This window comes from Hyperoodon ampullatus, assembly GCF_949752795.1.
Source record: "Hyperoodon ampullatus genome assembly, chromosome: 14".
Lineage (NCBI taxonomy): Eukaryota > Metazoa > Chordata > Mammalia > Artiodactyla > Ziphiidae > Hyperoodon > Hyperoodon ampullatus.
This window is the reverse complement of record NC_136927.1, coordinates 23,285,234-23,299,795: the sequence shown is the minus strand read 5'-3', so window position 1 is coordinate 23,299,795 and position 14,562 is coordinate 23,285,234. Positions and strand designations below refer to the sequence as shown.

The following is a 14,562-nucleotide window of genomic DNA, read 5'->3' as shown; positions in this document are numbered from 1 at the left end:
GGAATTCAAAACAGTCTTCCGGGTACCCGAGGCCTCCCCTCTTCCCCATGTAGGCAGGGAGGCAGTGGGACGGTTGACCACACCCGACAGACTCCAGAAACCTGTGATGGAGATCTGGGGAGGCCACAGCGATGGCAGGACCCCGGCACCCGGTGTCTGTGAGCAGTGCAGCTCTGGTACAGACAGACAGGCTCCAGGTCGGGACTGACGGGACCCCTGCCAGCCCCAAGAGAGAGGGAGTGAGTTCCTGGCCTAGCGCCTCCAAGAAGCCCCCAACCTTTCATCTAACAGACGTTTGCCTTTTCCGTGTGCTGGTCGGATGACAGCGACACCTTTGCACGAAGAAGCTGGGAGGAGTTCAGGAGACTACATGTGAGTGAGTTTGGAGCCACCCTGACTTCCCCCAACTGCGTGACCCACCCGTGACCAACCCCCATTGCCTGCCCTTGTGCCCACTCGGGCTTCCAGCCCCTAAGATCCTGGAAAGGGACCCCCGCCCTCCCAGGGGAACCAGTGGGCCCTCGGAGACTGACACACCCCTTCTCGCCCTCAGAAAACCCTCAAGGAGACCTTTCCAGTGGAGGCGGGTCTGCTGCGGAGATCTGACCGCATTCTCCCCAAGCTTCCGGGTCAGGCCAGCAAGGATCCCAGGAGGGGCGGGGGAGGCAGCAGTCTGATGTGGGGAGCCCTGGGGGGTGTGTCTCATGGTCAGTCCCTATCCTGCCCACAGATGCATCGTTGTTGGTGCACTGGGGCCGCACAGGCCGAGGCCTGGCGCGCCTGCAGCTGCTGGAGACCTACTCAAGGGCGCTGCTGGCGGCAGGGGAGCATGTGGCCCACAGCCCGGTGCTCACTGGCTTCTTTGCACCACAACCCATGGACTTGGAGCCTGTGCTGCAGCCAGCTGGCAGGTGCCTGACCCACCCCCAACTCTCTGTCAGCAGAAACATCTGGAAGATGGGGGAGGCAGGGTGGAGGAAGGGCCAATGAGGAGGGGAGGCTCGGAGGCTGGATGGACGTGTGGGGGATGCCAGGCAGCTCCCACACTTCCCACCTCTCACCTGCACCCTCACCAGCCTGGTGATCCTGCCTGCCCCGCAAGAGCCCCTGCCAGGCCCCACGGGCAGCCCTGCCATCCGCAGCCTGGAGGCTCAGAGCTTGCGCTGCCTGCAGCCTTTCAGCACCCAGGACACGTGGGGCCAGCCCTTCCATGCTCAGGCCCAGGAGGCCCTAGATGTGCTGCTGCGACACCCCTCAGGTGGGCCTGGGCAGGAGTCTAGGGACACACCCTTCTGCCCCCTGGGATGCCAGTGGGCCTCAGGAACCAAAACACCCCCTGCCCTTATCTTGGGCACAGGCTGGTGGCTGGTGGCGAATGAGGACCAGCAGACGGCATGGTTTCCTGCTCCCTACTTGGAAGAGGTGGCCCTGGGCCAGGGACGAGATGGGGAACGGTCCCCAGGGAGCAGTGGTGAGACTAACCCTCCCCCCCACACCCACCACCACGGGGCAGTGTTCGGCAAAGCTGAGTCACAAGAAGCACGCACGCCAGGGGAGTGAGGCCATGGGACAACCAGGGGGTGCCAGTGGCCCTGAAGTGTGTGCTTGGTCCCCACAGTGAGCCGGAGCCCCACTGGGTTTTTATTTTTTTAATTTATTTTATTTATTTATTAGTTTTGGCTCCATTGGGTCTTCGTTGCTGTGCACAGGCTTTCTCCAGTTGCAGCGAGCAGGGGCTACTATTCCTTGCGGTGCAGAGGCTTCTCACTGCAGTGGCTTCTCTTGTTGTGGAGCACGCGCTCCAGTAGTTGTGGCTCATGGGCCCTAGAGCGCAGGCTCAGAAGCTGTGGCGCATGGGCTTAGTTCCGCGGCATGTGGGATCCTCCCGGACCAGGGCTCAAACCCGTGTCCCCTGCATTGGCAGGCGGATTCTTAACCACTGCGCCACCAGGGAAGCCCCCCACTGGGTTTTAAAGCGGTCCCTGGTGTCACCAGAGATCCAGAGAGGAGCCCGGAGGTGGTGATTCAGCAGGAGATGATGTGGGGACCAAGAGGTGGGGCCCTGGCCTCTGTCGTGATCACCAAGGATCCATTCCCAGGGTCCCAGTTCTGTGCTTCCCATGCCTACGAGAGCAGCCAAGCCGATGAGCTGTCTGTGACCGCAGGGGCACATGTGCGTGTGCTGGAAACATCAGACCGTGGTTGGTGGCTGTGCAGGTGCGTGGGGTGGGGCTCTGGTGGGCCCAGTCTAACAGGGGCAGGGCCCAGTGCTAACCAAACCCCGCCCTCCCCCGCAGGTTCCGAGGCCGCACTGGTCTTCTCCCAGCTGCAATGCTGCAGCCTGATGGGCTGGGCACACTCCTAAATGGACCATGGCTCCACCTCAGGGTAGATGGTGGGGAGGACAGGGAGGGCGAGGCCCAAAGCTTCCCCAAGTCCCCCCAGGCCACGACCCTGCCGCCTACCGTGCCTGCCCGACCATCTCGGAGTGCCATTCAGAGCCGCTGTTGCACCATCACCCGTAAGGCACTGGGGCAGGACCCAGGGTGTCACGGACCCCCTTGAGAGTGTGTGGCACGTCGTGGAGGGCTGCGCGCACAGCGCAGCTGGAGCGGCAGGCCAGAGGCTCCAGACCCCAAGGATGATGGCTGGCAGCCACATCAGCCTCAGGGCTGTGGGATGCGCAGTTGAGGGTGGGACTCCCTGGCTGGTGGGGCAGGAGACTACACTCTCCCTTGTCTTCTGAGTAAAGTTCTCCTGACTGACCCCCACCCAGTGTCTGTGCTGAGGGGCAGGGACTGGGGGATCTTGGGCCAAAGTGTGGGGGCGGGGCTGGCTGGTGGGCCCAGCCTCGGGCTGGCCCAGGCAGTGGTCCAGGATTTGGGGTGAGACAAAGCCCAGACAGACACAGGGAGCCGAGATAGCAAAGTACATGTTTTGGTGTGTTTCAGAGGGCTGCGGGGGCCGTGGGGAGGGTGGGCAGCTTCATGTTGTGCCATAGGAAGTCCAGGAAGGTGGCTGCCTGCAGCATCCGGCTGAGTCGTTGAAAGTGCCGCTCTGGGGGAGGACAGCAGGCGATCAGGGCAGGTGGACTCTGGCTGGACGGCCCCCTGCGCCCACCTGGGGCTGGGTCTACATACCAGTGTAGGGCAGCAGGGCCTCAAGTGAGGCCTGCACACCGTCGTAGGCCAGCAGCTCTTCCGGGGCCTCATGCCGCAGGAGCACGCCCAGCACGGCCTGGGCTTCGTGGCAGTGCCGTGAGTTGGTGTTCCACGTGACACAGAAGTGCAGCAAGGCCTCTGTGGGTGACGGGGACCGTCAGACCTGCCTGCTGGGCCACCCCAGCCTTACTAGGCACCATCCAGCCCCGACCTGCCTGCCCCAGACCTTTCTGGTCTCGCCGCAGTTGGAGCACCGTGGCTTCTAGCTTCTTGCAGGACTCGGGGTCCCTTTGGATAGCTACGGGAGGAGGAGAGAGGAGACTGAGCCCTGGGGAATGGGCACCACGGACCCGAGAGACTACCCCTAACGCCTGTCTGGCCCGAGGCAGCACTGACCCTGGATGACAGTCAGCACAGTGTGGGGCCGGTCTAGAGAGATGGCTAGGCCCAGCGCCCGCAGGTACCGCTTCTCGTGGAGCAGGTTGTCCAGTTCTTGCTGCCTGGTGGGGGAAGGAGGGGACAGGACCACTCGGGGACCTGGCTAGGGCTAAAGGCAGAGCCATCAGGGGCTCGCTGAGGAGTCTGCAGCCTGGGCCTGAGCACCCGCTGGGGGTGAGCTGTGTTGCTGCTCCGAGCCTCGGTTTCCCCAAGCTATAGAGAGAAGGGACGCCAATATGCCCTACTCCAAGGGGTGGGGGTGGTGCTAACGCGTGGGACTTGCCGTGCGGGGTTGGGTGGAGACCCCCAACTCACTTGACCACCTGCTCCTCTCTCTTGGCCTGCTCCTCTGCCTGCTCCGCCTCGGTCACATCCTGGGGTCAGACTGGGGTCAGACTGGCACACCCATGCTGTCCTGCCCACTGTCCCCCCACCCCACCCCAGGCCACACACCTTCCAGAGGATGACGCAAGAGTCGCTGGCGCCAGTGAGGGCATGGTCATCCAGCCGGCTGCAGTGCAGCCCCCAGACCTTGTCCTCGTGGGCGTCCAGCGTTCTCACACACTCATTGTTCTTGATGGTCCAGAGCTTCACGAGGCCATCAGAGCCGCTGCGTTCAGGATTGGGAGGGGGCTCAGGCCTGGGGCCTGCCCCTAGCTCACCCCTAACCCTGCCCAGCCCTCACCCACTCACCTGGACAGCAGCTGTGTGCCGCGGCTCACAAATGCCACCTTCAGCACAGAAGCATCATGTCCCTCGAACGTCTGCAGGGTGGGAGAGGGGAGGTGTCAAGTGTCACCAGGTAGGGGGCCAGGCCTGGGCTGAGGGCGGCTTACCTTGAGGCAGCTGAAGTCCTGCAGTGCCCAGAGCTTGACGGTGCCATCGGCCGAGGCCGTAGCCAACACCTGGTCCATGGGCGAGAACTGGACACACCAGAGGCCACGCCGGTGGCCCGAGAAGATGCCCAGCAACTGGCACTGTGGCAGGGCCCAGAGTTTGGCCGTGCGGTCCTGTGACCCCGTGGCCAGCAGCTTGTCGTTGGGGGCAATGGCCACACTGTTGATGTCCTGGTGGTGGGAGCAGGCAGCAGCTCAGATCCCCATCCCAGCAAGGGCCCTGCTACGACCCCACCTGTGGGCTGCGTGCGGTCACCTTGTCGTGGCAGTGCTGCGTGGTCTGGGCCTGTAGGAGGACGGGGCCACCATCGGGGCCTGTGCTCTTGGATGGCAGGACTTCAGGGAGGGGCCACAGCTTCACAGTGCAGTCCTGGCTGCCCGTCACCAGGAAGGTCTCCTTCAGCCTGAGGCCCGATTTGGGGGAGGGGGAGACACCTGCTGAGCCCAGGCGAGCCCTGTCTGCAGCGCACCACAGCTCAGGCCTGTCAGACCTTGGTCCAAACCAGAAAGACTGCCCCGGAATGTGAACTAATGTGCCACCGCCTGAACACCTCTGGGACCACCTGCTTCCACTCGAGTCTGCACTACTTGCCCTCAGTGCTGTCAAACCCGGGGACTTCGTCTCAACAATGGGAGCCCCAGGCCTAAAGAGCACCCTCTCCCCCTGGACGCTGCTTAGTGTCATTGTCCCTGGTCTAACACCCCTTCCCTTTTATCCACACAACCTTAAGATCACTTCTTAGGAACCTCCTACAGTGGCATCTGAGGATGTCCCAGCCCCTGTCCTCCAGTCCACATTCCTAGGCTGGAGACTCAGAGAGCAAGTCAAAACCCGCCTCTGCCTCCATGACACGCCGGACCCCAGCCCTGAACCACTACCTTGAGCAACAAATGGTGCCCACGCTGTGTGTGTGTCCAGAGCCCTGAGCCACACAGGCCACCTCGCCCGCCTTGTTCATCCTCCAGACGCAGATGCTCTGATCCTGGGGATGGGATGGGTGAGGAGAGGCTGGGCTGGGCTTCCTGACCCGGGACCCTGTCCCCCCCACCTCTCGTGGTGCTTCACCTTGGCACAGCTAACGAACAGCCACCCCTTCCGGAACACATCTAGGGCCAGGACGATGTCTAGAAAAAGGTGGAGGAGAAACAGCTAGAGAACAGCTGTGGCAAGGCGGGGCAATCCAGTCCTGGGTGAAGTCTGGGGCACTGGCCCAGTGCCCTCACCTGTGTGGCCGTGGAGAATCTGGCAGGCGGACGTCTGCAGCTCAAACACTTTCAGGCAGGGGCTGTTAGAGGCCACCACAACGTGGGAGTCCTCGGGGCCGAGGAACCGGACGTCTAACACCTCCTCACTGTAGCCGGCAAACTGTGGGGGCAGGAGGGACACAGGCCGGGGCCTGTGTGAGTGGAGGGCTGGCATCCTGGGCTGCAGGCCGAGCAGGGGCAGCGCTTGCTCACCTGTTTCTGCAGCTGCAGGGAGCGGGCCTCATAGAGAAGCAGGTTGTGGTCGGCAGTGACGCTGAGGAGCAGGCCAGCGGCTCGGGCCAGGGTGCAGTGGGTCAGCTCCCGCCCGGGGCCTGGCAGCTGCCGTTGTGCATGGACACACTGCCCAGAGGCCGCCTCCCACACGCGCAGCGTGCCTGTGTGGGGACAAGGGTCGCTGGGTCTCACGGGTCCACAGGCCTCCCTTACCCCTGCTGCCCGCCCTGGCCTGGCCCCACCCACCTTGGTCGCCGGCTGTCAGGAAGTGCAGGCCCGCAGACTTCACACCCAGCTCCGGCGCCGGCTCCTCTGGCAACAGAACTGCAGCCTCCACACTCTGAGGACGAGCAGGTCAGAGGCGGCAGTCCCGCATCCCACCCCGCCCCACTCAATGGCCCTGGCGCCCCACCTCAAACACCGGCACAGTCCTCGTGGCCTGGAGGCTCTGCAGGTCCCAAACAATGCAGATCTTGTCACGGCCTGAGCTAGGGGGAAACAGCCACCTCAGTTCCCGAGTCTCAGCTGTGGCCCTCCCTTTCCTGCCAAGGCCTGGGTAGCTGGCCACTGACCTGAGCATGGTGTGACCATCGGCACTGAAAGTCAGAGAGGTGACAGCGCTGTAGTGGGCAGTCAGCATGGCCAGGCACGACCGGTCCTGCAGCGACCACACGCGGATGCTGGTGTCTGAGGCTGAGGAGAAGACGAGCAGGCGTGCGGGGTCCGGGTGGAAGGCCACCAGACTGCAGGCAGGTGGGGTGGGGCTGGTGAGCTGTGCCACCCCGACTGTGACACCCCACCCACCCGCCCTCCACCCTCCGCCACCCCTACTCACTGTACGACACCCGGTGAGCCCCGAAAGTGGTGTGTCCCATAGTGCTGCACGACATCCCAGACACGCACGGCCCCATCACAGCCGCCTGTGGGAATGTATTTGAGGTGCGGGGGCTGTATGCCCAAAGCCCCCTGCCTGGCTCTAGCTGCTCCCTCTACCCAGCCAGGGTCCTACCTGTGGCTAACAGCGTGGAGGTGGGGTCGAAGGCCATGGTGGCCACAGGGGCTGTGTGTATTGCCTTCCACAGGCGGGTGATGCTGCCCTCTTGCCAGGCCCACTGAGCCAGCAGCAGTGCCCGGCTGGCTGTCACCAGCACCTGGGGGAGCATGCAGTTCAGCTGGGGGCAGAGGCATGGACGCCGTCCTCATCAACTCTGGTTGGGAGGTACCGGAGCCCACCTCTTGTCCCGATCCCATATACCTTGTCATCGGGGCTGAGATCAAAGGCAGTGATGTCCTCCTGGTCCTCCTGGGGCGAGAGTGAATGCACAGGGTGCCATGAGAATAGGCTGCCCCCCCACACCAGCCCCTTACCCTGACCCTCCCCCACCCTCACCTGCTCCAGGCTCTGCAGCATAGTCCCCGAGGCCACATCCAGGATGTTGACTCTGGTGCCACAGACACAGAAGAGGTGTTGCCCAGTCTGATCCAGCTAGTGACAAAGGGGTCTCAGTCAAGGTAACACTTTTCAGCCCCTGCCTGCCCCACCACTCTGCTCCCCTAGGCCAGTACCTGCACCTTCCCGCCCTTGTAGAAAGGCTCGATCTTGCGCTCGACAGCATAGCTGGAGGAGAGACGGGGAGAGAGTGAACCACCCACCCCTTGGTCCTCAATGCCCAGCCCTGCGCTAGGTGCTCTCCTAGAGATCAAGCCAATAGGGCCCTGCCCTTGAGGAGTTCCTGGGTAGCAGCAGGGATGCAGGGGGCATGAGGGAGGAACGAGCTCTTCTGCTGTTCCTTTCTTTAACCCTCTCAGCTATACTGTGAGGTAGGTGTTGGTACCCCCATGTTACAGAAGATTTGGGACCCTGGGCTGGTCCGTGATCCACACGGGTCCAAGAGCAGTCCAAGTCTTCCCAGAGACTCCCCGGTATGGAGGAAGCCAAGCCTTGGGGGCCCCCTGATGGCCATAAGAGGCCAGGCTTGGGTACCAGCCCAGAGCAACATCCTCTTCAACATCCTCAACATTTTCATCCCTGAGGTCCAGCCTGCCCCTTCCCCAAGCCTGGCTCCTTCCTCCATCTCACTCTCTGAGCAGATTCTCATTTCAGCAAAGATGTCAAGCTGTCCTCTCCCCTCCCTCTCGGCTACTTCCATGCTGGTCCAAGCCACTGCACTCTCCTCTCCGAGGAACTACACCAGCCTCTTCACTTGGTTCCTATCACTCTCTCAAACCCTGCTCCCAGAAGGGCCTTCTAGAACATAACTCTGTTCATGTCATCACCCTGCCTTAAAGCCCTCCGCTCTCCTTACACGTTTACAAGACCCTGCCTCGAGGGGTGTCTCCTGCCTCTTTGTGTTCACACGGGCTGCTCCCTGTATGTGGCCTGGGTCTCTTTTCCCGAATTTCAAAGGTGCCTGGCTGACTCCGCTGGAGGAAGCCTGACAGCCAAGATGAAACAGAGCCCCCCTGAACCCACTCGACCATCCAACAGATGGTCTTGGCATCAGGGTTTCCCCTTGCTAATGCGTGTCACAGGCCCTGATAGAAACGATTTGCTTAATATGTTTATCCCACCAGACTGCTGCACAGGGCGAGGCTGAGTCTGTCTGGTACCGGGCACTGAGCACTTAGATGTTCAGCATAAGTTTGGGGGTTGAAAAAGAACGGGATTGAAGGCTTCCTGGCCACGGAGGACCAGCCCATTTCCTGACCTCTCTTCCTGCTCCCCGGAGAAGAGGAACAGCAGATGAAACCCCCCAGGCCGCCTGCCCCAGAGGTGGTTCTTCTCCCGCTACCTGAGCGCTGGGGAGTCCCGCTCCCGTCCAGGACCAGCCTCGACCTGTGCTCAGTTCGCCCCTTCCTCCCTCTCAGGGATTTCTTGTCCCCCTCCCCCTCCCCAAACCGGCTCCAAGTTTAAGTAGCGGAAGCCAGCTGCACCCGGCGGGACTCCAGTGCCCGCCTTCCGAGAGCAGTCAGTGCCGGCTCTCCCGCGAGGACGCCGCGGGCCTGTCCGTATCCAGCCCTCACCCCTTCCCCAAACCGAATGGGTGCAGGACCCACGCCAGGCGCCTTCGCTACTCCGGCTGCGAAGCCGGCTCCCTCCCCCGGCGGTGCCCCGGCTCACTTGGACTTGAAGCGGCCCACCCCGGCTGCCGCCTCCGCCATGTCGCCGACGCCGCCGCGTGAGGAAGACCTGGGCGCGACACCACACTGTCGGCGCCGGGAGATGGCGTCACCGCCGGCAACTACTGTAACGTCACCAGCGCTACGGCCTCGGCGACATCTTTGCTGTGGGCAGCGGAGCGGCGTCAGGAAGCAGAAGATGGCAGAGGCGTTTCCGGCCTCGAGGGCGGGCTGTAGAACAACGTGGAGGCGGCTGGGGTCGACTGGTAGCGTGCTGGGGTCTCTAGCTGTCTGTCATTTTACTGGACATTTAAAAAGGTATCCCGTACATCCCTGCTGGCGCAGTGGTTAAGAATTCGCCTGCCGCTGCAGCGGATATGAGTTCGAACCCTGGTCCGGGAAGATCCCACATACTGCAGACCAACTAAAGTTAAACCCCTGCGCTACAACTACTGAGCCTGCGCTCTAGAGCCCGCAAGCCACAACTACCGAAACCTGTGCGCATAGAGCCCGTGCTCTCCAACAAGAGAAGCCACTGCAATGAGAAGCCCGCTCACCGCAAGAAGAGTAGACCCGGCTCGCCGCAGCAAAAGGCCGTGCGCGTTTTTATTTATAAATAAATAAATGTATTGCAAAAAAGGTATTCGTAGGAAATGTTTACTAAAGTAATCCCAAGACTCCTACCCCCTTGGCATTCTGGGGTTTGGGGCAAGAGTGTTCAGGTGTGGTGAGTTAGCAGATATAGCCTGTGAACCGGGCTCTGCCTTAGGGCTTCTGGTATAGTATGAGAAATGACTCAGGTACATTAATAAATCGGGTGATTTCAGAGAAGCTCAAATATTTTTTTTTTGTTTTTTTTTTTTTGGGGGGGGTACGCGGGCCTCTCACTGTTGTGGCCTCTCCCGTTGCGGAGCACAGGCTCCAGACGCGCAGGCTCAGCGGCCACGGCTCACGGGCCCAGCCGCTCTGCGGCACGTGGGATCCTCCCGGACCGGGGCACGAACCCGTGTCCCCTGCATAGGCAGGCGGACTCTCAACCACTGTGCCACCAGGGAAGCCCAGAGAAGCTCAAATATTGATTGAGCACATTCCACCTGCAAAGCACTGTTCTAGGCACTTGGGAGACACCAGGGAAGCCGGTGAGCCAGTGTGAAGAACTGGTGGGAAAGAACTTGGAAAGGTCCAGGGAAACAGGCCAAGATGTCCCTTTCAGATGAGGTGAGTAATGCGTGGAGGGGGAGGCGTGAGGCCAGCAAGCACAGCGGTGGTAAGGCGGTCAGGCCTGGGCTCTGCATTTATTTACTCCCCTATTTACAAGGTAGCTTGGCCCTGGGCCCCCCCATCTCAGCTCCAGTGCTGCTTTCTGGGGGGGCCTCAGCCTCCTCTTGCGGGGCGCCCAAGAGCAGGGCGTCATCTTCCTCCAGGAACTCTCGGAGCTGGCGCAGCTGCCGGCGGATGAGGTTGGCAGACCGGTACACCTTGCGCATGCGCCTTAGCAGGCGCAGCACCAGGGTCCGACTGCGCTCCTGGCGCTGGCACCAGGCCTCGCGAAGCTCACGGTAGCAGTTGCGGCTTGCACGTTCGGCCGGGCCCAGGGTGGCCCCGCAGCCCAGGGGGCAGCGCTGATGGGCACCATGCTGGCAATTCTGCCGGTGCTCGGCCAGGTTCCCACGAGGCACCCGTGACGTGCACCCCTCGTTGGGACAGGCCATCAGCTCGAAAGGGCATGAGTCCTGGTGCCCCTTCCGATGGGCCAGGGGGCACGTCACCAGGCAGCCAGCTTCAGCGTTTTTGCACTGGTGGTGGAGGAGAGCATCGTGTGAGCCAAACCAGGTGAGGCACTGCCAGCCATGAGCTGGCCGCCCCCCATAGAATCCCCCATCCATGGCATTCCACTGAGCAGGAACCACTGAACTGGGAGCCTCCCAAGCTCTTATGTACCACTGGCTTGGTGGAGAGAGGGAAACAGTGGAGCAAATGCTTGGAGGTGGGAAAAATCTAGATCTCTGAGAGGAGGGGGACAGGACTTGAGGTTTAGAGAACAGGGAGTTACATGGTTGGGTTGGTCTGGTGGATTGTTTGTATGCCAGGTTTTTTATTTTTGGTTCCACTGTGTGGCTTGTGGGATCTTAGTTCCCCGACCAGGGATTGAACCTGAGCCATGGCAGTGAAAGCACTGAATCCTAACCACTAGACCATGAGGGAACTGCCCAGTCAGGTTTTTAAAATAAAATCTCAATTTCCCCATTTATAAAACTACGGGGCTGGAGAGTAATGGGCAGCAAAACAGACAGTCCATTCTTTATAATCCCCATTTTACAGCTGGGGCTTCTGGGGCTCAGAAAGTTTCGGTAACATGCCCAAAGTCACACAGCAAGTAAGTGGTAGAGAAGTGACTCAAATTCAGCCAAGTCTGATGACCTCAAGGAGGGCAGTCTGTTGGTGTAGAAACCCTGAGTTCTGAGGATGGGATTCTTTTCAACCCCTCTCCTGGCTCTGTTCCCCACCCCTACAGGGGTGAGGAGGGTAGGGTGGTGGGAGTGGGTGTTTTGAGCTACCTTGACTTCCAGGCGGCCAATGATCTTCTGGAGTTTATTCACATGGACCATCTTTTTCTGTTTCACCTCTTTCCTGCAGCACGGACAGGTCTTTTGTCTAGGAGACATGAGTGGGGGTGATTGTTGGGAGTGGGAGGAGAGCAAGTGGCAGCAACATGCCTCCCCTGGTGGTCCCTCCTTCTCTTTAGCTGGAAGAGACATAAGAGGGCATTATAGGGAGCTCTAAGCTCTGAGGCTGGGGCGAAGGGCTGCAGATACCACAGGGTGACCAGACTCACATACATTAGTGTCCAGGAGATTTGGCAGCTGAACTTTATGGCCGTCATGACCCAGTGCTTGGCTGACCTTCCGCTCTGTTCTGGGCCCCAGGAATGGCTCCCAGCCCCACCCCTGCCCTCCAGCCTTTTGGGTGCCCAGTAGCACCTGGCTAGCCACGGGAGGATGCACTTCTTGCAGAAGATGTGGCTGCATGGCAACTTCATCGGCCTCTTGAGAACTCCGTGGCAGACAGAGCACAGGAAGTTGCAGTCGGGAGGGCTGGTGAAGAGGTTGAGATCATACCCGCCACTCTGCAAAGGCCAGGCCAGCATCAGGGCCTGGCTGGGACCAGGATCTGGCTCCCCACTCCACATGCCCAGAGAAGGACCCCAGGAAGCTTTGGGTGGGAGGTGGGCCACATGAGAGCCCCAAGTGGAGGGCTGGGTCAGCACCCACTTTGAGGCGACAGCGGTGAGGGTCAAGACCCCCCCATGACTACCAACCTCCAGCTGTAGAAGCTGGCCTTGGCCTGGAGTTAACACTTGCCCAGAGGAACTTCCTTGATGGCGCAGTGGATAAGAATCTGTGCTCCCAATGCAGGGGGCCCGGGTTCGATTCCTGGTCAGGGAACTAGATCCCACATGCATGCTGCAACTAAGAGTTCTCAAGCCTCAACTAAGGAGCCCGTGAGCCACAACTAAGACCCAGTGCAACCAAATAAATACTATTAAAAAAAAAAAAAGACTTGGCCAGAGCCCTCTGAAAGGTTTCCGTGTCCTATTTGGGAGCTTGTACTCCACTGTGCACATCATCTTAAGTGAGGAATGGGGTCCAGCTCTGGACAGGTCTAAAACCTCACCATGATCTCTGTCTGGATGGCAGCTCCACTGACCACTGGGGCTCAGGAGCCTCCATTTCATAGCAGGAACAGGCTGACATCAGTGGCATTGTCCAGCTCAGGCCAATCACAGCCCTGGCCCGGGGCACCACCTGGCTCTTGCTCCTCTCTCAAGTCACAGGGCAGCCCAGAGCCGGGATAGGTCTCTGGAGCCCCTGCCTTGCCTCTGCGTTTGGGGTGGCTGACAGCCATCTTCAAATAACACTAAGGCTGGAACCAAGCTCCCAGGGGCTATTTCCTCAAAGCTGAGGCTGCAGCAGGAGTGCAGGGACTGTTCCCCTCTTCTTCCTCAAATAGGCTGCCCAGGTGGCCAGATCCCCAAGAGCTCAGGGGGCTTTAGACATTGACTCATCATCAGGTCTCAGGATCAGAGACCTATGGAGCTAGCTCCAGGGTACAGACCAGGAGTGAGGACCAGATACAGCAGGAGCCTAGCATGTGGGAGAGCCTCCCAGAGCAGGTAGGCTGACCACCTGGGTAGGCCTATGAGGAAAGGGGTGGGGAAACCAATTTCCATGTGTGAGGCACAGAACAGAGAACTGCAGTTTCAATACCACTGAGTGTTGAGCTCATCAAATCCTAAAGGCCCTAACCCTTTCCTGAGCGCAATAGGGAGCCGCTGCAAGCCTCTGACCTGCAAGTCTTACACTCCCACCCTTGTTAGTGTTTTGCTGATCCAGCCTGACTCACCTCAAGCTCAAGGTACTTTACATGCTGATGTAGAAGATACGGGGTGTGGGTAGAAATAATATGGTTTCAAACCTGGCTCTGCCGCTTTTGGAGGGTGGGATCTTAGAAATCACCTGCCAACCTCCAAGACCGGGTTCTACCCCTGCGTGGCATCCAAAGCAGAGTTGAGCTGGCCAGTAAGAGGTGTCCCACAAAGGTCTCTCCTCCACAGCACACCTCGGTTCCCACGTCAGCAGATGCGTTTTCCAGGATGGTAGTCGGGGGATCAAGAACACCCACACACGGACGAATCAGATCACCAGCTTTATTGAAAAACGAAAGCAGAGCCCCCCTTCCCCCCCCGGTCATGGCGGCGTCGGCCTCAGGCTCTGAGCATCCAGGTATCCTGCGGGTAGAAGACGAGATCAGGAATCAGGTAGCAAGAGTCCGGAACATAAGAGCGGCCGCAACCGGGCCCGGAGCGGCGGCGCGTGTCGGGGCCTGGGTTTCACCTCCCCACACGGAGGAGCGGGCGGTGAGCTGAGGCCCCCGGTGGCTCTGGGCGCCGAGTCTCACCTGCGGCCACGGCCAAAGCCGCAAGTGATTTTCAACCAACGCCGATCTACCAACCACCCCACAGCGCCGCAAAGTGCCAGACCGAAGAACCTCCTGAACAGACCTACCTGCAGCCGGAGAAGACGAGGTAGAGGCCGAGCGGCCCCTTATAGCAGCGTCCCAGTCGCGCAGATTCCGGGGCCGCAGACACGCGGGCACTCGCAGAGCTCGGCGGGGGCGGGGCCCCTCGGAGCCAATCACAGGCCGTTTTATAGGCCCTTGGCGCAAGGGCGATTGGGGTGGGGCAGCCGAGATCTCGCGGCGCTTGGCGCTATATAAAGACTCCCTTGGGGGCGGCTTCTTTCTTTTATTCCTTAAAAACACGTGAGTATTCGCGTTAGTAGAGGCGGCCGGTGGGCCTGGGCGGTGGGAATCCGCCGCCATCGGGCGGGGTCCGGGCTGGTGCGCCCGCGCTGTAGGGCTGAAGCCCGGCCTGGGCGTCCGAGGCGTCCGTAGATGCCAGGGCCTCA

At 60.6% G+C, this 14,562-nt stretch overlaps 3 protein-coding genes across 6 annotated transcripts; 1 reads left to right on the top strand and 2 right to left on the bottom strand.

The window, feature by feature from the left end:
- Nucleotides 1–131: 131 nt before the first annotated feature.
- Nucleotides 132–2,565, top strand: NOXO1 (NADPH oxidase organizer 1; the record flags this gene model as incomplete). The annotated part of the gene is made up of 8 exons (XM_079718621.1): nucleotides 132–197; nucleotides 292–372; nucleotides 554–629; nucleotides 731–911; nucleotides 1,077–1,258; nucleotides 1,358–1,471; nucleotides 2,100–2,217; nucleotides 2,298–2,565. 8 exons carry the CDS (start codon nucleotides 132–134, stop codon nucleotides 2,563–2,565), a joined length of 1,086 nt encoding a protein of 361 aa, XP_079574747.1.
- Nucleotides 2,566–2,920: 355 nt separating this feature from the next.
- On the bottom strand, nucleotides 2,921–9,136 carry TBL3 (transducin beta like 3; the record flags this gene model as incomplete). The annotated part of the gene is made up of 22 exons (XM_079718978.1): nucleotides 2,921–3,057; nucleotides 3,141–3,299; nucleotides 3,388–3,459; nucleotides 3,558–3,661; nucleotides 3,915–3,973; nucleotides 4,053–4,209; nucleotides 4,293–4,363; nucleotides 4,436–4,666; nucleotides 4,752–4,899; nucleotides 5,375–5,478; nucleotides 5,562–5,620; nucleotides 5,720–5,861; nucleotides 5,954–6,135; nucleotides 6,221–6,314; nucleotides 6,387–6,462; nucleotides 6,547–6,717; nucleotides 6,810–6,894; nucleotides 6,984–7,125; nucleotides 7,230–7,277; nucleotides 7,365–7,460; nucleotides 7,541–7,592; nucleotides 9,096–9,136. The coding sequence occupies 22 exons, from the start codon at nucleotides 9,134–9,136 to the stop codon at nucleotides 2,948–2,950; spliced, it is 2,403 nt and encodes an 800-aa protein (XP_079575104.1). The 3' UTR covers nucleotides 2,921–2,947.
- Nucleotides 9,137–10,362: 1,226 nt separating this feature from the next.
- Nucleotides 10,363–14,291, bottom strand: RNF151 (ring finger protein 151). 4 transcript variants are annotated; one of them, XM_079718343.1, is made up of 5 exons: nucleotides 14,161–14,291; nucleotides 13,571–13,883; nucleotides 12,076–12,221; nucleotides 11,653–11,749; nucleotides 10,363–10,890 (listed from the first exon to the last, which is right to left on the bottom strand). In XM_079718343.1, the coding sequence occupies exons 3-5, from the start codon at nucleotides 12,132–12,134 to the stop codon at nucleotides 10,402–10,404; spliced, it is 645 nt and encodes a 214-aa protein (XP_079574469.1). In that variant the 5' UTR covers nucleotides 12,135–12,221; nucleotides 13,571–13,883; nucleotides 14,161–14,291; the 3' UTR covers nucleotides 10,363–10,401. The 4 variants fall into 4 exon arrangements, with proteins under 4 accessions (XP_079574469.1, XP_079574470.1, XP_079574471.1 ...); XM_079718344.1 differs by having other exon boundaries at nucleotides 13,612–13,883; XM_079718345.1 differs by lacking the exon at nucleotides 14,161–14,291 and having other exon boundaries at nucleotides 13,499–13,572.
- Between the last annotated feature and the right edge of the window lie 271 nt (nucleotides 14,292–14,562).